Raw genomic sequence first — 26,458 nt, 5'->3', positions numbered from 1 at the left:
ACAATTACCCCAGCCAGTCTACGGCCTGTTGTCTGGACGTCATGAGTCGTTCTGGTACGTGTTTTAGCGTGGATTGCATTTTGTAGCACTTTGCGGCGGCAGCAGCAGCAGCAGCTACAAGCCATTGGGCACCCGTGAATGTTTCGAATGCTTGTGTGGTAGGCAATGTTCGAGCAGACCGATTGTTTTCGTCATGTCCAATTCCACTACCAAATGCTGCGAGTCAGGTCCAAAATCGACCTCATGGAGGCTGGCAGAGAAACTCGGGACACGTAATGTCGCATTTTCCCAGCGGCTACGCAACCGGCGCAATGCTCTAACCAGGTCTTGATTCATGCATCCCGGTCCTTCTCCGAAACCTCACCCAGGAGGACAATGAATGCAAAATACAGCATTTTGCACCGCGTCCGAGGATCATGTTGATCATAATAATTTCGTTCAGGCTTCAGGGCAGCCAGCCATCGGGAACGCCATACCGGACGGTCACTGTCGGCTGGCGGGGCAGACATCGTACCGGAAATTAGCCGCTTTATGCGTGCACGCTTCCCAACGCCAGTCGTTGTTTCGGGGAAGGACGACAGGAGCAGAAGCAGCCCCGGGAGCCGCCCAAGCCGTGATAAATAATTGAACTAAATTGGCTCAAAATAGGACACAAACAGCAGCGTTTAAGCATCGGAGCGGATGGCACGGCGGGTTTTTGTGCTGCGGAGGACACAGCCTGGGATGTGGTGCTGATGCTGCTGCCGTTGTTGCTGCTGATGTAGAAAATTTCCCCCGCTCATTATAATGTCAAACCAGCTACGTAGAAAATTCGAGTGCCTGCGCGATGGCTGCGGACAGCTGTGCAAGGTGCACCGCATTTTGAGTGAGGCTGGTTTGTGTGCTTACAAATTATCCATTGGTCATAATTAGAGCAAAGATGTGTAGTGGCAGTTTGGGAAATATTCGGAGCCGAAAACGTGTCACGAGATAGCCTTCAATAGCCTTGTGCGTACATGCAGCAATGAATAATCAGATAGTTCTGTGACTCAGTGCTTGACGTTCATGTTTGTATCGGTCTGTGTGAATTAACTGCTCGTGTCAGTATAATGAGCAAGAAATAGGGACATGATGGTCGATGCACACAATTCGTGGTTTATTGGTATAACAACTCAACACTTGTGCGATAATTTTGAATTTGAAGAGATCTAGTAAAACTGTGCTTGTTATATATTACTTTTTTAAACTTGTTTTATTTGTGCATTTTAATAAGTTTTATTTATTTTTATCTAAAAATTTAGAAAGATAAAGTTCCTGATTGTGTTACGAGGATTACTTACCGTTCCATACAATATGTTAATGTACAATAAATTATTTAAGTTAATATTCATTAACTAAATGACGGTGGATTACGGCCGTAATTATAATTTTTGATGTTCCAGTATTTGACAGATGCAAGTTAGTTCTTACATTTGTTTGCATTTCTTTATGGCTTAAAAATAACAATTTCGACCGTAACTTAGTCTAAGTTTTGAAAATAGGTCTTAAAGAATATGATGTTCAGAAGTATCTATATTGCACTTCAAATTAATCATGCATTAATAAATAGCAAAACAAATAAACAAGTCAATTCTCGCAAACTTTCATTCGTATACCAACAACTCTAAAATGTAATATATTTTGAATCTATCATCGCTCACCTTCTAATCGAATTTCGTTCTTTTATCTCGATCTTTCTACCTGCAGGTTCATCCACTCACACGAAAACAAAACACAAAATGGCCGACCAAGGTCAAGCACCACCGATAACGTCGGCACCGAAGCGCAGCACCGACCATCCACAGTGCTCCATCGGGATGCCCGCCACCTTCCAGCAACATCTGCACGGTTCGGAATCGTGCAAAAACTCGCCCAACGTGCCCCGCCGACACGATCCCGCACACCATCTGCCGCACCATGCGGCCGCCCTGCTGCTGCTCGAAAGCGGCTCGCAAAGCGCCAAATCGTCTCCGCTGCCGAACAGGCGGCTCGACAAGCTGCAGGGCGTGATTCGGGATCAGCGATCGACACCGATCGTCGGTCGGCGCGAGGGAAGCGAGATGGAAGCGTTCGATTCGCCGCTCGTCTCGCGCCGCTTTCTGCAGCAGCAACCGTGCGAGTGTGCCGGTGGATCGGCCGTACCGGCACCGGCCAAGCGTCGGGCCGCGTCCGAGTGTGTGTGCAGCAGTGCGGAGCCACAGGTGATGCGTAAGCGCGTTGATTCGGACTGCGGCAGTACGAGCAGCAGCTGTCTGCGCAAGAACGTAGTGCGTCACAATTTCGGACTTGCCAGCGGTGGTACGGGCGGCGGTGGTGGTGTAAGTTCATGTGAAAATTCCCCCGTTCCGGTGCGTCGTCAGTTTGGGGCTGCGGTAGGGCAGGCGTATCCTGCCTCCCCAGCCAAAAGTGTGCTCGGTGAGCCGGGAGTGTTTTCGTCGCCTGTGCATCGTCCATACCACCATCATGCGGCTTCAGGTGCAGGGTTTCATGGCCCAGCCGGTGGTAGCCCGGCGAAGAGTGTTTTGGGTGAGCCGGGAGTGTTTTCATCACCGGCACGGAGCATTGTCTGTAGCCCACCTGGTGGTGAGCCGAGAGGTGGTGGTGGTGGTGTTGGTGCCGGTGGGGATGGTATGGAAGATACGGATCAAGGTGTTAGTGTTAGTGGGGCAAGTGATGTGCTCGCAGGTGATCAGACAATCGTGTCCGGCTGGTTGAAGTTTCGCGATAACAAAAAGGTAAGTGAAATTTGTTAGGTTAATTGATGCTGCATCACGTCATTCACGCTTGCGATGTTAGTTTTAGGCAATTTTGGAGCAATTATATTTGTTTGAATCTCTGTTATATATAGCTGAACTTACAGTGTTCGTCTAGCCAGCTCAACACTGTCAGCTTCATTTCCAATCCGTAAAAACCCTACTCAACATTGTCAAATGAATGTCGAGCGTATACCGAGCAACCAATGACAGATCATTCGAGTTGTTATTGTTGAAATGTATTTTACGGGATCGAATGGTTCGCTTCCGATATTGAACTGACTAAAGCATCCTTGTAAGTATTTGCGTCAAACTGTAATACTTTTGATAGGAGAATCAATGGTTCCAAGATAAAATTTTTCCGGATTCTTATAACTTAAGGACCTCGGTTGTTGAGGATTTTCCTGTTCCATGAATGAGGTTATCCTTCTGAGAGATTTTTACTTGTATGCAATGTTTGCTCTAAAACCTGAATAAATAATGGAATATACATTTTGATTGCTATATCGTTCTTCAAAGGTATCTGATGATTATCAAGAACTCAGTGTATTTACTTTTTATAATACTCTTGTCAACTTCTAGGAAGTATTAAACGAATATGCCACATGGTTAATGATGAAGAAAATGATGTTTTTGGTAAAATATTTAATTGAGTAATTGTTACTTTCATCAGCTATAATCAAACTTAAGGATGTTTAGGTTTTATTAAATTCACGATCACTAGACTTCACGAAAATTTAAAAATTCTTTTCGAAAACAAGTTTTTTTGTTTCAATAAATTAAAATCTAATCTAGTTTAAATATACTATCATAGATAGATGGTTTACTACTCACTGATTCTTCATCAGAAGCATATTCCCGAATCACTAACTACGTATATTTGATAATCAACTCGATTCAATTTTTACGAAGAACAGAGAAACAAGTACAAACATCTTATCAAAGTTGTATTACAACTTGCTCTAAGATGTGTTAAAAATTTGCTTAACATGGCTCAAAATCCGTTGAAAAAGAACTCGTTCCTATTCCCAAGATCTAAGAGCCAAGCGCCAAAAATGTACAGACCTTTCAAATCCATCCCTGTCACCGTCCGCCCATTGCTCGTTTTAAAAAGAAGCAATTTGGAATTAACATCGCTGGTGCTAAATCCAGTGACAACAGTCGCTTTCAATGTCAATGTTTCAGTCCTTTTCAATGCCTTCGGTAGGTGGCCAAAAACAAACAACCTTACCGGCATTACCATCTGAGAAACGTGCTACTTACACACACTCGTGGCAGTGTGTGTGTCCCAACGGCTTCCCCAATCTAATCGTGATAATCCTCCCGGAAAGCTTATACCCGTCAAGCCGGAGGATCCACTGTATGGCAGGTTCCGTGGAAAGCGCGCAATGCGCCGTGGCGCTTTTTGGAAAATGCTTTTGTTTGGAGTACCGTTCATTAGAGCTAATCCTCGTGCCTTCCCGCGCCGTCCTAGTGAGTTCTTCCGATTTCGGTGGCGTTTTAATGAGCTTAGCAAATCAAGGCGCACGATTTGCAGGGTGATGACAGACGCGAGTACAAGGGTCGGATGGCTAGGAGTGAGCCTATAATTGCCCGCGAAATGAATTCGTTTGTCAGATCGGGAAGAGGTATTAGTGGGATTTTGTTGATTTTTTGAGCGAGGGTTAACAAAAAGGAAATCATCAAATAGAAATGTTTCTTAATGATTTTTATTTGAATTGGCGTTTTTCTGTTCTACGCACCAAGCTGTACCACCAACCTCTATTACTGTCAGACAGAAGTATCACTTTTATCTTTTGCAAACCAAACATGGCGTCAGGTTTCGCTTTTCAATGAAAATTTTCACCAATGCCTTTTGCTCCCCTTTTTGCTGTGGAATAAAAAGGTATAGCAAGGCGAAGGTAAAGAAAAGAATCTCCCATTCAATGCCAGCCTCGGAAAGCGTCGGTATGTTGCTTATCCTCTCGAAACTCCGTTCTCGGTGAGGAATGTTGCTGAAGATGGAGGTTGAAAGTTTGTAGGATCCACCACCCAGAACATTCCGCTCCATGCCGTGATGAGTACTTGACATTTCCTCCAGAACCAGACACCAGAGAGTGGTGGTAGCGCTAGACTTCTTTTTGCTTCAGCTTCCGTCCCAGTCCCCGGCACCTTTGCTGGGGTGCCTTTTTTCATGCCATTGCTGCTAAGAGCGGGAAAGAAAAATTAATCCAATCTAAATGATAAAGTCAGGAATCGGAGCGTTACGAGAAATTTGCGGATCAAAAACTGCAAAGGTGTGGTGGAGAAGGTTGTTTCGGTTTCGGTGATTAATTATTTTGGTTGACTTTTGCGTTTTCATTACTGAACTGACTGCTGGGGGAGGGTGCCGTGGGAAGATGCGCAAGAACGATGGAATGTTTTGGAGTTGTAGGGCTTTTTTTGTTGCTTCCCTTCTTTCGCTCCCTCTCATTCGTATCTTTCATTGTGGAGAGATAGAACGCACTCACAAAAAATACACAACTGTAGCTTCGTTGTATCCGGGGAGCTCATTGTTTGGCGAAGCCTGATAAGTGGAAGCGGTGCAGACTCACAATGTACACACAAAAAAAAAACTTTCCCCCCAAACAGATGGCTCGAGCGTACGACGGTCCTGGAAAGAAGGTTGAATTTTACGCTAAAATTCTTCAAATTACTTCAGTGTGTGGAAACGGCAGAAGGGACAGGAGCAAAAAAAGAAGTGAACACACTTTGGATGGGAAAAGAAAGAAGTCCTAACGATGCCTTATCCGCATCATGTCCAACGACGTGACGCGTTGGACGATGGAGCCCGGTGATGGAGCTGAAAATAATTTGATGAAGAAGAATATGTTCGAACTGTCAACACGGAACAAAGCAGTCGTGCAGCGAGGAAGATAAGAGAAGGCCCCTCCTACACACGGTACGGATGGAGGGTGGGGTGCTTGTCTCTTGATGGTTGAATGTAGGTTAGCTAATGCATTTTCACGACAAAGTTGTGTCACTTAAACCACTATGACGGGAATGTCTTTAATTAGGATTTTTTTCTAAACCGTTTTTGCTTGTGAACCGACAAAGAGCGAAGCCAAGTTGTTGCCTAAATAATGTAGTCGATAGTTTGTTCCAGTGGGCAGTACACTACAGTGGCTGTTTCTTAAGTAGACGTTTGAAAACTACTTATTAGACTTGGATTGTAATTATTTTATATGAATTAGTCATAAAGTGTGCAATATATAGTATAAAATGGCTTTAATTATCTTATTTCGTGGTTTTCCATGATTGGGGCCCTTCACGATCCTAGTCAGCTTTTTATGGAATTTGACAGTAGGAGGCTGAAAACATGTAAATACTTCATACAAAACCACACACACAAAACAAGCTTGCAATTTTTAGTCTAGACTATTCTAGCCTCAAATCTAGAATTAGATTCGAGTACCTGCTAAAAAAATGGCAAAATAAGATTATGTTTTCATTAATCCCAAGGTGCATTAAAGAGATCGCGTGGTGGAATCCAGAATCAAAGTGCATGTAGCCCAGGTGGTCTCATAGCATGTTTTCTAACCAAATTTGAATATCACTTTTTGACAGGATGGGTGAAAACTTTTGTTCAAACAAGCTTTCTGAAGGCATGACGAATACACAAAACACTCTTAAAATCTTTATTCAGTAGCAAAAGCGATAAAAATCAGCCTTCTAAATTTATACACCTTGGGATAAGCCCACCAGTATATTATAGGGGAAGGTAGGTAAAGACGGACACTGCGAGTAAGATGGACACTTCTCATAAATGCATGAAAAAGGTAATTTTCGAGCAATTCAACAATGTAGAATCCAAACTGAAGGTAAAACAACACATTTGAGAACATTTTTGGCATAAAATATGTAAAATTGGTTAAATCCACGAACAAAATAAATTTTCAATCATGTGCACCCTTGTTGATCTAATTTGACTACTGCCGATCTTAAGCTGTACAACTTGTATTGTTTATATTTCCGGAAGTTTTATTTCATGAATGGGTTGTCGCGATCATTAATGAAAAAACTGGCGAAAGAACGAGAATGAAAGCAGTACAAAATCTTGTTTTCTGGTGGTTTAAACATCCTGACACCAAAGCGGGAAAGACGGACACTTTGCTGTAGGGAAAGATGGACACCGAATTTATTGATTTATTTTACTTCTTACTTCAATTGGTGATGAATAGATTTCTTCAAATACCTTAAATAAGAATATTCCGAAGCTATAAACCAATCGGCAACTAGAGAAAGTATTGAAATAAGCGAGAAATGAATCAGCGGTCAAAATAGTAGCCATTCGTTATGCTATTACTCGCTCGACGCTGATGAGGCGCTTCACGAGATCCAATATCTTGTCACGATTTGTACAACTTTAAGCAATAAAAATATGAGTGATACGGCATTGATACGGCATTGTTTAGGAATAGATGAAAAATTCTATGGGATTACAAATATTAAATGTTGAATTTTGACATGGTGGAAAATGGATTAAACTATAACAAGTCCCTCAAAAATACTGGGGTCGTGGTCTTTTCGCGTAGTAATTTCCTTAAAGGTAGTTCTAGACTGTTGTTCTGTAAGCTGAAGCAACGTGTGCTGTAAGTGCGCGATATACATTTTAGATGCTGCATTCTACGATATATTACAAACGGTGCTTCTTCTTCTTCTTCTTCTTCTTCTTCTTTGGCTCAACAATCGATGTCGGTCAAGGCCTGCCTGTACCCACTTGTGGGCTTAGGCTTTCAGTGACTAATTGATTCCCCCCATAGCAGGATAGTCAGTCCTGGCGGCGCGGTCTATTTGGGGATTGAACCCATGACGGGCATGTTGTTAAGTCGTACGAGTTGACGACTGTACTACGAGACCGGCTAAAGCGGTGCTTACAACTCCTAAAACCACGGCTGAATGAATCGTCGTTGCAATAGGGCAAGAATTGGTTTATAAACGTACCAGGACGTGGAAAGCGGTAGAATTTGTTAAAATACTGTAAAATTCTTCACTTTCTAACCTTTTCTACAGGTGTCCATCTTACCCTTCATGGTGTCCATCTTTCCCATATCAGGTGTCCGTCTTACCCGAACATTTCAAAACCGCACGAAAAAAATCATGTTTTTCATTCATGAAAAAAACACAAAAATCAATGGAAACTTAAAAGTTTCAACACATTTTCTGATAAAACATGAGTGTAAGATAATGTATGCACATTTTCATGGTCGTTGCACTTATATATCCCAATTTTAGTAGTTCCCCAATGTCGTTTTGGATTTGTCCCGCGATGTATTGCTCATTTCTCAATGCTTCATCTGGTACAGTTTACAATGTTTTACAGTTCTTCAATTCCTTTTGCCGATTTGAATGTTGAAAAATGGCTTACGCTTTTTGTTATCATTGTTCATTTTGAAGCAACCCCGTGAGCAAGGTTCATTAGCAAGGGTTGACATCATCTCTATGTAAGCTCTAGTATCACATTACCCCTAGTGATCTTACTAAAAGCACATCAAAAGCATATGTTTTCGAACACACCACGTGCGATCTGGTGGAATACACAGCAAACACACACCAACCATTCGCCCGAGATCATATCTTTTCCATTAAAAACAGCTAAAAGCGTTCGTTAGCACCAGTTAATAAAATTATACTGCATGCAATAGAATAGCAAACTAACTGTGCTGTGGAAGAGTTGTGAGATGCGGCAGTACCTGTGCCTCGCAAGAGAAATCTAATAGTCACTTTGGTCATCGTCATACGAACGCTTGGAATGTGAATTCCACCCAACACACACACTCAGTAAAGCTTTCAGCAGTCACACAAAATCTCTATCCGTACGTACGGCCAAACGCATTGCACTTCGATGCATCTGACCGCTTTCGGAAAGGGAAAACAAAATTTTGCCTGAGGATATTTTTACAGCTGCAGTTTTATCCCCCACCCATCTCCCTCCATTTCTCAGTGATTCCTCCATATGACCCGTTACCTTTAGTCGAACAGCTGGTGAGCAGAAAGTTGGTGAAATTAGTGTAAAACAAACAGTCCGTCCCAGAAGGGATGAAGCAGGTTTGCCTTGCTCGTGCTCTGGGTCTGTTTATTCGCATGCCTGGTGGGATTGGTCTCGCACTCCGTGACCGGTTGGTAGTCGGTGTGGGTCAGGTCGTTTAATTTTATTTGACTTTTCAGCCAACCTCCGGAGCAAGGACAGGGGTACGTAACGTACAATACCAAACGGGTGCTTTTTTCCTTGTTGTTGTTGTTGTTGTTGTTGCTGTTGCTGAGAGTCGTCCTTTGAGTCCATGAGTGGAGTTGCCAGTGCGCCTTATCGTTCGGGGCCAAACCTCAAGAAGCGTCGGTGACTGTTTAGACATTCCAGTCATGTCCGGAGCTACAACCAGCCAGACTGGGCGAATCCAGAAGCAGCAGCAGCAGCGGTCTGGGAGTTTTGTGCTGGGAATTTCGTCGTTCTACCTCCTGACGGTCATTTTCGATGAGCCGGATTCAATTGGTCCCTTGCGTGATGCATCGGGATGCACTTTCCTCCGACCGGTTCTGGTACCGTATCCACCACCTGATATTGCAGGCTCTGGAAGCTCTTTGGTTGCTTGCTGGCCCAAAAAAAAAGAAAGAAAACGTGTTGGAAAAGTTTGCATCTGTGACCACGATAAGGTGGTTCGATTGTGAGGTTTTTTGCCCTCCGTGTGCATGGAGAGGATTAGTGGAGCAAATGCAGCGAGAATTTTGAGGGAGAAAAAGTTAGGCAGACACGCTGCAGTGCGCTGCAGTCGATATGCAGAAGTTATGCTTTCTTGGAAAATGAAGGTTTGTTTTTTTAAGAAAAAAAGAAGGACCATAGGGGCAAAAAAGAAGCGATTCGAACGAAAGCAAAGAGTCAATTCGAATGGAAAACATAACCTCAAACGATCGAATTCCATTTCATTTCTTACATTACCCGATCTGGCGATTCTGTAGATGCCGTAAGAACCGTGGTCTTCCTGGCGTGCTGTAGCCTTCGCAGTTGTCAGTTTATTTATTCATTTGATGTGCAGTAAGTAGATGTATTACGACCGTAGCTTACGAGACGGGTCCAGACTGTTTTCTTTCCATTCTGGAAGTTCTTCGGAAAGATGAAAACGTAAAGCATGCGAGCTTTAAAAAGAACGATCGTCCGTGTTCTTTTGCTTTGAAGCAAGGCGGAGTGCCTTATTCTATTGATTTTCTCTGTGGCGCACGAGCCTTTATTTTTACGATGTGTGTGTGTGTCTCTGCAAACATGTTGCAAACGCTGCTGGGTAAGGGGAGGCTCTTTACACAGCGCCAACGGGAATGGAGCGCAAAAACGTGTACATAATCACATATGCAAACGTATGAATAACTTCAAACGTTGACAAGGCGTGTAGTGCGGCCCGGGGAAGTGCGAAGGGGATTCGACCCCCTTTTTTTCCTGCCCGTTGCTACGCTCTGTTTGATGCTCAGCCGTAACTCGGACGACTTTTGCAACTTTTTAGCGCTCGGACGAGCCTTGCAAGCAATACCTTTTCGCTTTGGCACGAGGTGGAAGGCGACGTTGGTAAACACATATTAGCGTAATCAGATCCTCACGAGTGCCTGTGCACACACACAAACGCCTTCACACGAGCGACGTGCTTTTGGCCTTACTTCAACTTTTTCTCCGTGTGTTTGCTGGGCCAAGACGAACGCGTGATGATCACGTTTTGCTTGGAGGCGCTTAAGCGTGGCTTTTCAAAATGGATTTATTTTCGGAAAATGCTCGGATTACATCTGCGCTTGGGTGGGGTGCAGTTTTTATTTCCATGCCCGCACTCCTACGACCGTGTCGTTGTGGAAGAATAATTTGTAAAACTTTATCAACGGTTTGAGTAATACACTGGCAGGCTTGGGTGGGTGAGTAAGAAATATAAGGCCTCGTTAAGGCTAAAGACCTAAGGGCGTAGAAAGATGAGTGAGTTAAGCCGAACATACATGGGCTACAGCGACAGGACACGAGGCATTGGAAGCTTGCTAAAAGTATCAATTTGCTTAAAATGCATGCGGCGTACGCGAAAGCAATCACTAGCCCCAACCGTGGACCTATTCTCGAGCAGAACGATTTCTTTAGATCTTTTTTTGCGTCCTGACAGGACGCAGCAACAGGAAGGCAATACGTCTACAAATAGAACCGGATCTAGCAAGGCAAACTCAACTGAATCAAATCCTTGTTCGGTTCATTCCGGGCAGTTCCATTAGTTTTTATTTTCCACGACCTGTACACAAAACCGGTATTGAGCTTACCCGCACGCAGTATTTATGTGGGCATAATAGCCGTAGCCATTCCGAAATTCACGTTTTCCGGTTGCTAACCTGGTGGGGCTGTGAGCTTTTGTTGTTGTTATTATAGCCCGTTGATTTCCTACCGATAAAATGGGCTGTTCCGCGCATACCTAGTTGTGGAGTCTTCTGGTTGCTGGCTTTCTTTTAACCCGTTCGGGAAGCAGGATGCCATGTACTGCAGGACCGGATGAACGATGTAGGTTGAAAGCGAACGAAAGCTATCATCGGATTACCATGATGAAATCCGAGCTTAGCCATCACTTTCAGATTACATTCCGTGCGCCGGGGGTTGTGCCGTACGTGTTTGTTTTCCCTCATTCCTAAGGCACTTTATTCCCCGTGAGCTTTTCATCCATTCAAGAGGATTTTGTTTTCTACCGTTTACGGCTTTCATTGGAGCTTTGGAGAATGAAGCAGCGCACAGTTAAGGGTTTGTTTTCTATTTAGGAAAAATGTGCGAACCGTTTTGTTTCTGAAAAAGAAATTCTTTCATATTTACTAGCAAATATACGCCTAAATGTAGGCAATACTGCAATCATTCAGTTCCTTTTAACAGAAATTGATGTTGTCATGCTCCACCTTTTACATTCGATTGATGAACAATGCTGACAAAAGCATTTTTCATCAAAACTCATCATTCGAATAAAATGTCTCTGGTAATCCGCCCGATGCGACATCATTTATCATGCTGGAATGCTTCGATTCCCGCTGCAAGCCCATTAGGCATCGCATCGTTAGTCTGTTAGGTGCTGCGGCAGTGTGCTAGCATTCGTCCATCGCACTCGCCACCCCGGATGCATGCAAGTAACCCCCGGCACGGTGTACACATTCTTCATCACCTTGGCCATCACCTTTCACACGCAGCAAATCGCAATCGCCTGCAGCACTCTCACCGAACGCATGCAGAAATGCAAATCAAATTAATTCATCCACAAAGAATTTACATCGTCCGCAGCGCGGCTGCGTCACCGTAGCTGGTGGTGGTTGCTCTGTTTGTTGGCGCAACCGGGAAATCGAATCCAGGCGTTCGTTGCGTTTCCAATCATCATGGTTCGCATTCGATCGAGCCCTGGAGACAGTTTGGATCGCATCTCATTCGCTCTTTGTACGAGGTAAAGGAAGCGGTGCGTATAGGCTTCATTCTGGTGTGTAATCCGTTGTCCTCGGGGAGACCCCGTGGGAGTAGTAATCAGAAATGCATTAGAACATTCCGATCACGACCCGGGACCGGTGCTGGCGTTGAAAACATCTCATCGCACCAATAATCACGAAGTGGGAGAAGTGGTGGCGCGATAAAACTGAGTGCTATAGCTGACAGGTACTGGGAATACGAAACGAGACGAGATTGAAAGCATCCCTAAAGGAATACGGGCTTTGTAAAGCTAGCCGGGTAGTATCGAGTGCAGCATCGAGGGGATAAATTTACTGTGCTGTCAAAATTTAGCAAATCAATAGCCTACATCTTTGATTTAATTTATTACAAGAACTGTGGATGTTGTGTTAAATTTTTACAAGTCAGTAAGTCATTAGGTTCGATGAAAGGTGATTTAACTTTTTTGTATTTTTTTATACGAATGCAAACAACATAAATAACTTCACCGAATAAAAAATGTCATTGCATCATTTAATAATTATAGTGTTAACAAGGGTAATTTTCCTATTCCTGTCCATATATAGGTCAAGACATTTCTGGTTTGCATAGATTGGGAGGAAATTTGGTACATCTGTTATTGCATAAAAATTGAAATTTTACTCAAAGAGCTAAAAGAATATAAACAAAACAAATTATTAGCTAGCAGCTTTTCTAAACTATTTGGCTGTAACCCACTACTATCCTACCTTCTATTCTAAGTATTCGGAAACAGCTGTATTTGATTTTGGAAAAGCTAATAATTGAAGATAGTTTGTCTTAATTTTAATATCATTTTTTTTGTTTAGTACTCTGCATATATTTTGTTTTCTATTTGAATCATAGTGGCTTCAAGGTCAAGGTCAAAGTGTGCAATGTTATTTTAAAATTTAAAACATATCAAAAGAAATTTGAGAAATAAAAGCCAAAAACCAATTTTGAAGGACAAAAACCGATGGTAACAGTATAACTCAAAATTGGTAAAACAAAATGCTTGTAATATGGATTCTGAAATTGCACAGTGGTGTATCCACCTCCATCGACTAGAATTACGACGTCCTAACGAAACCATGGCGTACCGTCGGCGTTGAGCTGGAATATCATTATTGCGTCTAAATTACACATTACGTGCTTACGATTTACTTTGCGATCCGGGTCAATTTACCTCGCAAACCGAGTGTCGATATCGTCCGCCGGCTGAACTTCAACACATAGCGCCCGGGTCCGGTGCAATCGATTGCCACTGCAACCATTATAAATGCATTGTGGCTGCATTATCACTACCAGCCCTCCCTGAGCACTCTACTCATGGAGGTTGGTGTAAACCTCAACCACGAAGCTGATGCACCAACGTCCATGCTGGTGAGAGATGATGGCGATGATTGTGATGATGATGATGTTATAGAAGAGAACAGACGCACCTACTCACACACACCTACGGTGGTTGCGGTACCCGGTAGAATGGCAATAAAGCGACTAAACTGTACGTGCAGTCAGGTGGAAAATGAAAGTCAACGTCGCAACCTGCATGCGGCTGCAACTGGCACCGCAAAACCGGACGGAAATGTAATTTATTCCCCGATATATTTTCTCAGCAAATTGGAAAATGATAATAATAAAATTTCCGTACCTTGCCCGTGTAGCTGGACAAGGGTCCTTTTGTGGCAAATGCGTCCGCTGGCGTCGTGTGGCGGAAGATGAGCAGGCTGGAATGTTTTTGCTCATGTTCCATGCGGGGGGTTTTGCAAAAGGAGCTCAAACGTGAAGGAAGGTTTAATTGTGATTCTTCAAGCACTTCAAGGATATCACTCTTACCTGGGCAAATGTGAACGCACCAGGGCAAGAAGCCAGTTACCAACACACAAGCAGCCGTTTTTCCGAGTTAATAATTACAAGCCGTTGGTACGCTAGAAAGGTTCACCATTCCTTTAGCTCCATTACCCGTCGTTTAGCAACAAAAAAAGGTATGGAAATAATTACTTGAAACGAAACTTTAATCATGCCCAGTAAATGCCCCCTCTATTTGCATGACATTGGTAAACGGTCGTATTTGAATGTCAAAGCAAATGAACGTTCCGGTCTGCTCGGTTTGATTACCGGTGCTGCTGCCTGCAAGACGCTTTTGCGCCCATTGATTGAAATCGTGTCCGGCTTATCCGGTCGTGCCGACGCTGTACCGCTGTAAGCTGGTCTTATAAATAAAGATTTGCTTGATTGATATGCAAATGGGTTCCGTGTAGCGCTCCCATTCCTGTTCCACAGATTACAAATTGATCTGTGCAAAGCAAATGATGATGAATGGCAGTGGCAGCGTCTGGGAGGCCTACGCACTGCACAGTACTACACGAAGAAAGTAATATCAAAAGTGTCTACAGCTACAGGTACAAATAGGGCGTTCGTGTTCGTTAAGGCTTGGTAGCTTCATTAGGCAGCGTGGTAGGATCGATTGGTTTTCTTGTGAGGAATAAATGTAAGCATGGACGAAAGCGCACGAAATTGAAATTCGTAATCAGAAAGCTACAGAATCTGTTTGAGCGTTGTTAGTTAGGTTTTTGATGAGCTTTTAATGTTTTTAAAAGCAATGATGAGTTGCTTATGTTCAATGATGCATTAGTCTTATTGGATTTTATAATTTTTGTCTTTATTTTTAACTTTTTTTATTATTTTGAATGAATATTTTAATTGTTAATGAGTTGCAAGTAGATATCGACAATTAAGATTGGTTTTTTTTGTAAACAATAGCATCAACAAGATACGGATCTAATAAAAATGTGTCAATCGATTTATCATTCGAGGGGTTATTTTAAACGAAGCGCAAAAAGACCCTCAGGAAGAATTTTACATAATTTATTTCCGTGATAAGCCCGAAACCACTTTTACGTGTTGATGATTTATGAAACTTCTTCAAAAACGTAAACGAACCTCATCCTCATCTTCATCGCTGAAATCATATTAACCGCCGATAATTGGACAATAACATGTTTGATCGCTTGCGCCTGTGACATCGCTCGCCTGATAAGCCGTGGTAAGTTGCAAGACGGAAAATTAACACCCCGCCCTGGCTGACTGGCTGGTCCGCCGGTCGCACCGAGTCGGCCGATTCCTGTTTCACATCAATCTTCTCACTTTATCGGCCAAAGTTCGTCACCGTCATAAAACCGCCAACTTTATGAGACATGCCCAACCCACTTGCCTGTCCCGTGCAAAAGCGTTCCTGTGGTCGCGTTGAGGAACCAAAGGAAAAAAAGAACGGGGGAAAAGTTCTTTTTCAAACTGGAGATCAAACAGCATAGGGGAGAGGGGGGAAGCGAATGGGACAAAAGAATAAATTACAAGGATCATTAAGCAAAACTCAGCTGGTGGACCGAATGGCTATGACCGTTTGCGCTGGTTTTTGAAATGTACCAGTTTCTTAAGCTCAGTGTGTTTTTTTTTTCTTCCCTCACCCACTGCTGCCCGCAGGAAGCAGGCACAGTTTCGGGAAGGGCAAAAGTTTTCCGTAAGTCCATGCTCGTGCGAAGAAAATCCCGCACCCGAGCGCAAAACGAAAAACGCAGCCTGTAATGAAACGGAAAGACTTCATTAAGCTATTTATTGTACGATTTAATGTGCGGAGCACGGCACTTAAATGGCGACCCCGCAGAAGGAATCGTTTCGCGCTTCTTGGGTGTGTGTTTTTTTTAGAGTGCGCTGGTCCTTATTCCGAAGGTATTCATTACCAGCGCTCCTCCATTTTTAGTGAGCGAAACACACACACACCCATACACCTGCTCCCTGCGCTCCCTTTCAACCAGCTGTAGTGGCGCTTTACGAGAACCTTGAGCCATATTTTACAGCCTCGCTGCCGGCAGCTGGACTGGGTGGTACGCCAAAATTATCGCCCCCTGGTTTTGAATACTGGCTCGCAAGCGAGTGTGCTTAAGCGGTGGCGAGAGGCCTTTTGCGACAGTTATGCCCGCTCATTTGGCAGCATTTATATTCGTTGTTAATTTTCTCATTTTACATGAATTAATTAGCGGTCGTTAAGTTTCGCACCGGTGCACGGAGCCGATGGTGAGGAGCGGGAGTTTTGGAGAAAAAAAACTACCCGTTCTTTCCTAAGCAAAGGAAGTAAATGTTTTACTTTTCTTTTTTAAGAAGGAAGATACAAAAATGTCTTCCATTCATTTGCGTTACACGGCGTAAGAATTACTTTTGATAGAGGGAAGCCTTTGGGAAGAAGAATAATGAATGGTTGAGACAAAATTCAATTTTTAGAGATAGGTTTTACCAAAAACCAAGCTATAATTGTCCAAAATCGAATATTTTTGATTAAAACCCATCTACAAGACTTTGTGTTAAATTCAAATTCAAGTTTGTTGTACATATTCAAGAAAAAATAAACCAATCTAGAAAACAGATAAGAAATTTTAAACATATTACAAAGCTAAATAAACCTTGATGATATTTAAAAAAAACAGCTCAAAGCAACAAATTGTAAAAATGGCACAATAACAAAGCTAAAAATAATACTTAAACTGAAAAACGTAAGTCGAAAGGAAACACAAACCAAGCTATATTGATTTTTCCGATTTGAAGAATATTGCTTAATGACACATTATCTTCAAAGAAGTAGATACAATAGCAAAAAGTATAGAGTCAGCACCAACAGTAATAAATAGTGCTATTATTTCTCATGAAATGTTTGCCTGAAAACTGATGCTATCAGTCATTTACACATATTTCAATTCTTATAAGAAAACTGAACGTTTATTTTGTAGTGTGTTTCTGAACATAAAAAAAATCTCTAGTTCTCTTCTTCACTAGTTGATGTGTGTGTGTACCCTGTCAAAGTCAGAAAAGCTTCTACCACCCAAAAAGTAACCAAAGCACATCAACCAAGAACTGAAAACAGCTGTGTCATCATTTGAATGACTTTATGGCATGGCAAGTAAGGGGGTAAGCTTTTGTTTTTTTGTTGAGTACGAAACAGTAACAATTGTTGGAATGAGATGTTGCGAATAAACTCATGCCACGTTAGTTTATGGGAACGTAAAAGCTTTAAGTTTGTAGTTTACTGCAACGGGTTTAGGTGTATTTTTTTTGTTGGTAAAAGTATATTTAGCCAAAAGTACCTTACTTTTTATTCTTGAATTGTTAATCCAAAGCTTTTGCGGCTGGCAGTGACGCTTCCTTTGCATTTGCTGATTCGACAATTTCACTTTCTCTCTCCTCCTTTTGATCCGTTCAATGCAATGGAAAGAATTGGCCGTTCTAAGTAAAGATCCTTTAAAATAAAAAAAAAAGAACAAGGTACACTCCATAAAAAAGACAGAACGTTAAGGAAAAAGCCTCCCCCCAGGCACATAAATTGTGGTCGGGTTTTTCTTCCCGCGCCGGAGCAAGCTTCTCGTAGGCCGGGTGCTTCCGTGCTCTGGTTCAATTATTTTTAATTTCCGGCAGTTTACGCAAGCCACTCGAAGGCAAAAAGGGTGTGCAGAAGGTCGACCCGAAAAGCGAAACGGAATTGGTAAAGCTTTTATGAGCCAATAAAAATGTTATCCTTGCCCATGCTGGCCTTAGGACCGGGATCGTCTAATCCGAAGCAGCCCCAAATATCCGAATATTTTTGGTCGAATCGAAGTGATGTGCTTAAAGCTATGTAGATCCTAATCTTCTCTGTGTTCATTGCCGGCAGGAGTGCGTAAGGGCAGGATGGCAGGATCATCTCGACGCTGGTTCCCTTTTTGCTGGTGAACCGGAAAACTGGATCAAGCTGCGAGCAAGCGTGGACATGATTGTGGTGGTTTTTTTTTCTTCTACTTCTCGAAACGCCGGCATCCGGAAGCTGAAGCCTATTAAAAGGAAACCACTGAGAAAGCCCCTTTGAAAATTGGGCAGGATTATGTAGACCACCATATCAGTGCGCGGCCACCAGTGTGCGGGTGGATGATATTAAAATATTTTCAAGGTTAACCCTTTGCTGTTGTTGTTGTTGCTATTGGAAGGAAAACACAGCTCTGGCATGTTGTGAATAAACGAAACAAGTTGATTGCAAGGAGGAGAAAAGATTTTTTTTCAAAGAAGATTACTTGCGAAAGGAACCGACATTTCCTTGCGGTTAGAGCCAATTGATTGAGCATTAGCTCTAAGTACATTGCGGATAGCGGAACAATAGGGCAACGTTATTCAATATACATGACCCTTTGGTTGGTAGCTGTATAAAGCTGTCTGATTGAAGATCAAAATAAAATTTCATCGTTAGGGACTGCGTCAAAAACGACTTGATAAGAATAGACCATGTTCCTTAAAGATGCTTGTAACGTAAAACTAAATAAATTTTTGACAGTTTCAAACACTAAGGGCTCTTTTTTTCAATAGCGTGTGTTAAAAAAACTGAAGAAAGAACACTAATTTCATGGCCTAATTTTCAAATGTATACCATTTTAATTGAAAAACAATCTTTTGGGACTGGTCCGCAAAAGATTTTATAGAAAAGTTCAATTAAATTTTTGAAAAAAAAAAGAATTTTAAACAGTGATCATTTCTTCTCAACAACCAAGCTAAGCGCCTAAATTCATGCAAAATAAGTACATGTTTGACTTGTGTTTCTAGTTTGGATTACAATTTGTCTTTCTTGTATGGACACTGTTCGACAATAATGCTAAACTTTATTTTATTTCACAAAATACAATTTTTTAAATAATAAAACGTTCGTCATGATAAAATAATGTTAACATTAGAATTATATTTGCGATTTCACTCATAACCTAAAAAACAGTATCTTGTACATACATTGCATACATTTAGGCGCTTTTTCTTGTGTTACGATACAATAATAAAAGTGCTAGCATGTATATTTCAATCAGACGAATCTGAAACTCAGATTGCTCAAAAATGTTCGAAGTCCGCCATATTTCGAGTAGGCTTGAAATGATCAAACTATCCTGAATAATACGGAAAAAAAATTCACTTGACCCGAACATCCAATCTGTTTGTCCATCTTCATGAGGTCCCTGGCAATGTTTACGTTGCAATGTACATAAAGCGATAAAAAAACACACACAAATACAGCAGTAAATAAAAGCCACCCAATTTCTACACCACAGTAACCACCGTGCAAGTGTTTATTAAATTTGCCCCTGACGGAAGCGTGACGACTGCGGATTTTCGTCGAAGTACGTGTTGGGGCCCTTTTTTCTCTCTCCTGTTGTTGTTGCTGTCTGTACATCGTTACAGTAGTAACAGTAAAACTAACGCCCTTTGGGCCAATTGTCGACACACTTCCAGATCTCCCATCAACCACACATACAGACACACAAAAGTACATTCACGTGCAGAGTTAAAACCTGCTTCCTCCCCTCCCGGAGGGGTTTTGTGCAGATACTTTAGTTGATTTCACAACTGTTAAGCAACCACCAAATACCACGCGCGAGCGCTACGGTTGAGAGTGGGGAAAGGGCAGCGCCAGAGGATAACAAGCACGCAGCACACCGCTTCCTGAAATTAATGTTTGCTGTTCGGTTATTTATGTTTACTACATCCCACAGCTAAAATTCGTACAGCCCGGCATTTTCGGGTTCTTCCCAAACCGACCGACCGACCGACCGGGTCGGGTGCATTTCATTGCGGGCAAACGGTAAAGGATGCATCACCCGAGAATGGTTGGCATTTTCCCGGGTGAAGCTGGCAGAGGAGCCTCCGTTGCTGCCTCGAGGCTGGAGTCATCGTTGTCTTTTGGCGGTTCGTTGGGACGGGTTGAGGTTGAAATGTTACTCTCGCAGGCAGAACGCTGTGTGCGTCGGAGAGGTATTTAGTCATGTTATTAAATGCTGGCTGTGTTCCATCTGCTTTCGGAGCTGGCTCACCGGTGTGTAGTGAGGATTTATTTTTCTGGCATGTGCACGTATAGTTACTTGCTACCGCAATCAAAGTCAAGTGTGTTGCATACTCTTAGGAGTTAACAAATGGTTTTTTTTTACTGAGGCGGTTACTTCTTATTAATTTGTTTAATTTTCTACGAACAAAACAGAGCTGAAGCTTAATTTGAATAATATTTCACCATTTTTTTACTTTATTCTATTTTACCGCAAGCTCCCATCTAAATCATTCCCAAACAGAAGGGAAGCGTTTCATCATTTCCGACAGTAACAATATTTGCATCGTTCACACATTCTACGAGCTTGACACATTCGTCGTATACAGTTCAGCTGCAGAAGTGAGGACGCTCCGCCCAGTTGCAGTTAGCTGCAGTATTAGATAAAATTTATCACTTTTTTGTCCCGCAATTGCTTCCCCGAAAAACATTCATTCTCATTCCCTACCATCGCCTACGTTGAGTCACAACCGTTTGGCACAGCCCACTCGTCCTCCCCCGGTACGCAAAAACGACAGCTGGCCGAGCAGAATCCCACACACAAACCCACACACCGTCTGCCCTTTATGCCACTCTGCAAATGAAAGAAGTTTGTGGTTGTAGAAAGTATTTCCTGGGAACGGGGGAAATGGAAAATAGCTTCAGGTTTGGTGTTTTTCTGTCCGGGATTTTACTGCCGTAGGATTCTGTTCCTACCGTTTCGGTGCTCGTTTGGTGATCTCTGGTTCCTCTCTCTTTCTTTGGCAGCAGTAGCAGAAGACCTGGAATGCCTGGAACGGAATCGTCCGTTTTCTTACACAAATGGTTAGCAAACGAGTGTTTGCGTTATTGCCTTGTTAAGGATTTTAATAGGGGAACACGGGGGAACCCCAATTTCTGCGGCGACGGGGTCAGCAACGACAGCAAAGCTTCCTGTCCTCCGGTTATTTTCTCAGGATGTCGTTTGTTGTTGTTTCTTGGTGTCCCAACTCATCCCTCCCTCTCCATTTCACCCATTAGCAAACACTTCAAGCACTTTGGTGCCTGTGTTTAGGTTCGGTTTTTATGATTCTTGTAACTAGTTTTTTGGGGCCAACCGTTCCACTCAGTTTTCTGGAGTGGATGTGTGTTTGTGTGTTTGCAAGTGTCGGTGAGAGATTGTAAAAGTTTCCCCCCATCCCTCTGATACCTATCGTGCGACAGAGAGCGTGTAAATGGCGCTACACCCAAAACACTGAGGACGGGCTGTGATAGTAAGGTAATGTTTTTGGTGTCTGCCAGCTCTGCGCATCCCCTAGCATGGCAATGCAGATTGTGCATAATTTCTTAATTACAACTTCCAAACGCTCCGTTCATGCCGCACCATGCTATCAGAGGCCTCAGGACATTCTTACGGAGTAGCGAGCTCCCGAGGGATGCAAACAGGCGATATAAATCTTTCCCATACCGGGTCCGCTCCCAGCACTGTCCACTCTTGCTTCGCTCATCGTTTATGATGATTAGTCCATATTACACCTTATTTAGTAGCTGTACCACACCCAACTGTAGCAGTATCAGTAGTAGGGCTTTAGAAAATAATTTCTTGCTTATGGGAGTGAAACAAACCCTCGACAAAGGTTGCTTTGCAATAATTGCCATAATTGTATCGTTCTATGCCGAGGTACTGTATCTGTATTCTTTACAGTTTGGTTCCTAAAGATTTAATTAAAATTCTCAACTGGATTTTTGTATTGGAAAGAACTGCTTTATCCTGTAAGAAAAATGAAAAAAAAACTTCTTGCTCTATTATTAGCTACTATACTTCCACTCTTGCGTTTCTGGACTTCCTTCGCATTATGTCTAACATATTAACATTGAACATTGGATACTGTATAATACATCCAGATATATTAAATGTGATTTGTCATCAGATAAAATTAGAAAAGTTTGCGATCTACAGATGGAAATGTGTTTAGCTAAAATCATAGTAAAGCTATCTTTAATTGAACTGCCACAACGTACAAAGATAGAAGTTAATTAAAACATAAATATTCTAAAAAGAGCTAAAAACAGTGCGGACCGATTAAGGTTACCTAAAATCTAATTAGATTCTTTCCTGCTAGTAAATTATATAATTTTATTCTGTAAACAGCCAAGTACAATATGACTCGTGACCATGACAGCCTCTATTGCCGACAATCAATTGCAAAAAGAGCTTTTACAATGAATCTCTTCTAGAATTGTTCAACACAACCAACCCTTAGAAACCCAAAATTCCAATAAATGATAAATAAGTATTGGTGAAAACTTGGAGCTAAAGAATACTAGTAATTAGTTGCAAAACAATCGATCAATAAGCAATGACAGCTATTTGTTTCTTTTTTTATGTCTGTATTTGAAAACTTTATTACAGCCTAGATTCTGCTGCTCTGGGGTATCCCAAGGCTCAATAAGTAAGATTTGAACATTGTCAGATCTTTCGTATCAGTGTGGCTCCAACATAATGCCTGCGGACCTGCAAGAAAATAAATCAAACCGATTTATTGAAAAGTCCGCATCAACCAAAAACTCTCAATAGAATCGTCCCGGCACGTTCCTAATAGAAAGATTTTATCCTAAACGACCTAACCTTATTTTACGCACACTATCGCACTCAAACACATATGCAAGCACTCCCCGGAGGTCGTCAGGAAATAAGGATGTTCATCACAATCTATGGCCGGGTGTTTTTGGTGGGACAACAAATTACCCTGAACGGTTACCCCGTTTGTTTCATACATGTGTGTGTTTACACAGTCCGCACAGCTCCCCCAGTACCGGTGGCGGTGGGTTTGCCGCCAGTTTCCACGCTGATAAATTATCACACCTAAATGGGTCATTTAAATGCATCCCTTGAACCCGTCTTGAACCCGGGGTGGGTGGAGTGAAGATGACCTTTTCCCAGTTCCCCATCGTCCATTTGCGCTCTCTGCGGTGTATGCCCATTGGCTGGTAATAGTGATCATTTTTCATCCAACTTCTAACTGACCATCACGCGGCTGACGGTTTCGGTTCAAGATGCTTTCCGCACCCTTCCCTTCCCAACAGTTATCTCCCATATCAATTTAAATTATGCACTAACGTTCTCCGTTTACACGCTTGCCGTAGCACCCGGGCCGTCGTGGCAAAAGCAATCGGGTGAAATTTGATTACCGTTTCGATGGCGGTGAATGGGAGTTTTTCTACTGTTACCAGTTTGCTTCCCAGCCCAAACCGTAACCCATTCCGGTAATTTCGTTTGTCGGCGCCTGGAATGGGCATGAATTCTTATGGTGTTGTTTCCTTGCTGCCGAGCTGCTTTTCCTTTGCATATTCACCCGTTCTCGGGAGGCCCCAAGTGTGCACATTGTATCGTAACCCATTTTATTGCCGCTAGTGCTGTTTGGATGGGTGTGTGACTGTGTGCGTGTTTGTGTGTATGCAAGTTCACTTTTATGATTCGACTTCTTCAAGACAGTACGCGGTATCGTAAAACCGAGACACTCATCGCTCCGCCAAAAGGGTGGGTTACGCTTTGTGTAATCGTTTGTTATGGTCGATTTCCACATTGCAGGAAGAAATCGATTTTTCACACTCGTGCTTGTGCTCTTCTTTTATTATTAGCTGAACCCTTTTCTCTGCACTGTAACAGTTTTCTGTGTTTTAATAAAACTAGCGCAGGAAAAGAAGGGACTACAAACTCCCCAGGTTCCCGATTGTTTAAATTTCTTGATCACTTACATGTGTTTAATGTGTAAGGGAGCGATGCCACAGTCAAACAAAGATACCAATTTGGTATTTGTAGGCCCCTAGGATCTGAGTCATAAGTTTATGCCCATTATACTCCCCCCCTGTACGGTTTCATCTCCCGATAAGAGGTACACGAGCCCAGCTGAAGCAATTTAAATTCATTTAGATGGTTAATGAAAGATAAAACTTAATGTTGTTGTTTTCAGTGTTTTAATCCGGAGCCGTAAGCGTCCACCATCTCCAGAAAATTCGCATATGATATGGTCAGTTTAGATAAAGGCCGAAAGGCGAAGGGGCGATAGAAAACCCCTTGCCCGGTGGACGGTCCGGCTCAAAATGGTTCGTAATAAATTTGAATAATTTAGAGCATCTGATGTTTATCAAAAACTATCCAGCCTGGGGGTGTTTTGGGTGGCGCAAAGCAGGCAGGCAGAACAACAGCAAAAAATCACGCTCACCCTGATACCAGGCTGGTTCACTCTTTACGCTTGCTGATGAACGGCAAGGGACCTGGGCTATCCCCAGCAGGATTCCACCACGAAGCGGATGATGAGCAGAATAATGACGCTGATGAACCGCAGCGCCAGACGTGCCCGAAACGGGCCAAACCCAAGCCATGTTCCTTTGAATTGTACCCCACCCGGTTTACCCCTTTTCACCGGATGGACGCACTGGCTGCGTCCTATTCAATTTGTTTCGTTGCTTTTTTCAGCGCGCTCATGGCAGGGTTCGAAAAACTTCAATAAATAAAACAAGATTTCGAAAAGCGATAGGATCAATTAAATCCGACCGAGCGGGGAATACTTCAGGGCGGCGTGTGGATGAGGCGGCGATAGAAACCGGCAAGGAATTTTAATTTCCTCCTCCATCGCCGGGTAGACGCGCTACGCATTTAGGCTTGACTCGGGCCGGGCGAACCGTGTGGCACGCTTCAAGCGTAAGGCAGCCGCCACCGTGCGTCCACCGTTACGGTGTGGGTTGCGGCGATTTAGGAGTTTAGTGATAAATGTTTGGCCCATTATTTTATTAACCTACGTGTGAGGCCCTGATAACCTTCCCTCTGGTTTTTATTGGCGTTGCTCCTAGTGTTGTTTGAAAAGTGGGAGATTAGTGTGGGTTTTAAAGCTGAGCTTGTTAGGTTTTTGTTGAGCAATTTAGAATCGTTTTGGGAATACACAGCCCTATGAGAGTTCTAGCCTTGAGTCAGTACGCCTAAATGTATGCATTCAGTAATGCGCGAGACTTATGTTAGGCTCATAATCATATTTATTAAATTGAATTTCATAAAAATACCTTTTTTCTGTAGGCCTAATTTTAGACAGTCGAGGAACAAATATGTTAATGCCTATTAAAGTGATTCATATGCGTTAAAATTCAAATGAAAAACAGTTAACTTATTGTAAATTTTATTGCAAATCTGAAATTATATATTTTCTTGTTAATTTAGGGGAAAAAACTTATTATTTTGTGACTAATTCACATTATCTATTAAACAGATAAATAACACCAAAAACTGCTGAATAACTTATTTAAATTTGCAACCACTAATAAATCATTAAAAGATACATAAACGATCTCAATGAAGGAGCATTTACCTCAAATCAAATTACATTTCCTACTTCTTCCATATGCTTTTCATTATACAAATGCTCCATAGCAATTCACTCGTAAGAAACAAATATGATTCAATTTACCCAGCATAACACTCAATTGCTGGAGAAACTGCATTAAGAAAATTCAACCAGCTGCACTGCACAGGATTTGGAAGAATTCAATCACGGTTCTGCAGAATTCTAGTTCCCCCGAAGGCCAAAATCCCCCTGCCTCGCTAATTCTGCTTTTTCAAGCTAATATGTCCCTTGGTTTCTCACCAATATGACATTGATACATCAAATGCCGCGTGTTGAGATTTTAATTGGATCTAATTGCGTCTCTACGCTCTGGTATTGCTTTCGAACGCTCTAAGATCATGATTATTCCAGATTTGTCGGCATCAAATATCATTAATTGGGTGTGTTGACATTTGGTTAATTGATTGGGCCAGCGGGAGGAAAACAAATCCCATTTGACTGTGTGTGTGTGATGTGTGAAGAGTGAGAGCGACGTAATTAGAATGGCAAGCGGAGCAATAAATTATCGACTCCCTTATGCATGCACCGCGTTTGTTTGATGCTTTCTGATGCCTTCAGGGGTACAGGGAGAAATGAATTCTCCTACCGCAATGGGTAAGCCAGATACAGCTGCCCAGAAGTGGAGGGGAGAGAAGGATGAATGTAGCGTGTCAAGAAGCTTTACTTGCAAATGAAATTTATTTAAATTTGTTGCTCGCAGCTATTGATGTTTCGGTTGGGGGAAATGGGAAAGCAAAAACGAAGAAAAGTAGCTCAGACAATGTTACTGCGGGCAGTGTTGAAATCCTGCTCAACAATGGAACCGATACGAACACAATTTTTGCTAGAAAAGGTTGTTTGTGTATGCATATTTTGTCTTTGCTTTCATTTCACTAGATGTGTTTAACCATCAAAAAGAACAAATCAAATTCAATGCACAAAAGCACAAATTGTGCAACGCGTAGCATACATTTAGGGGCACTTCTTGGATGGAATGGGATTATTTTTTTATTCTGTTGATCTTGCATTTTGTCTG

General features: G+C 42.4%; 1 protein-coding gene across 1 annotated transcript in view; it reads left to right on the top strand.

Annotated features, from left to right (window-relative positions):
* LOC120899703 overlaps window positions 1-26,458 on the top strand; it is a 425,694-nt gene that overhangs the window by 27,893 nt on the left and 371,343 nt on the right. Inside the window, exon 4 of the mRNA XM_040305822.1 lies at window positions 1,726-2,753. Within this exon, the coding sequence (XP_040161756.1) occupies window positions 1,758-2,753 (996 nt within the window). The 5' untranslated portion in view covers window positions 1,726-1,757. The remainder of the gene's footprint in view (window positions 1-1,725; window positions 2,754-26,458) is intronic.

The sequence above is a fragment of the Anopheles arabiensis genome, chromosome 3 (genome assembly GCF_016920715.1).
Source record: "Anopheles arabiensis isolate DONGOLA chromosome 3, AaraD3, whole genome shotgun sequence".
NCBI lineage: Eukaryota > Metazoa > Arthropoda > Insecta > Diptera > Culicidae > Anopheles > Anopheles arabiensis.
This window is presented reverse-complemented; position numbering and strand designations above follow the sequence as displayed.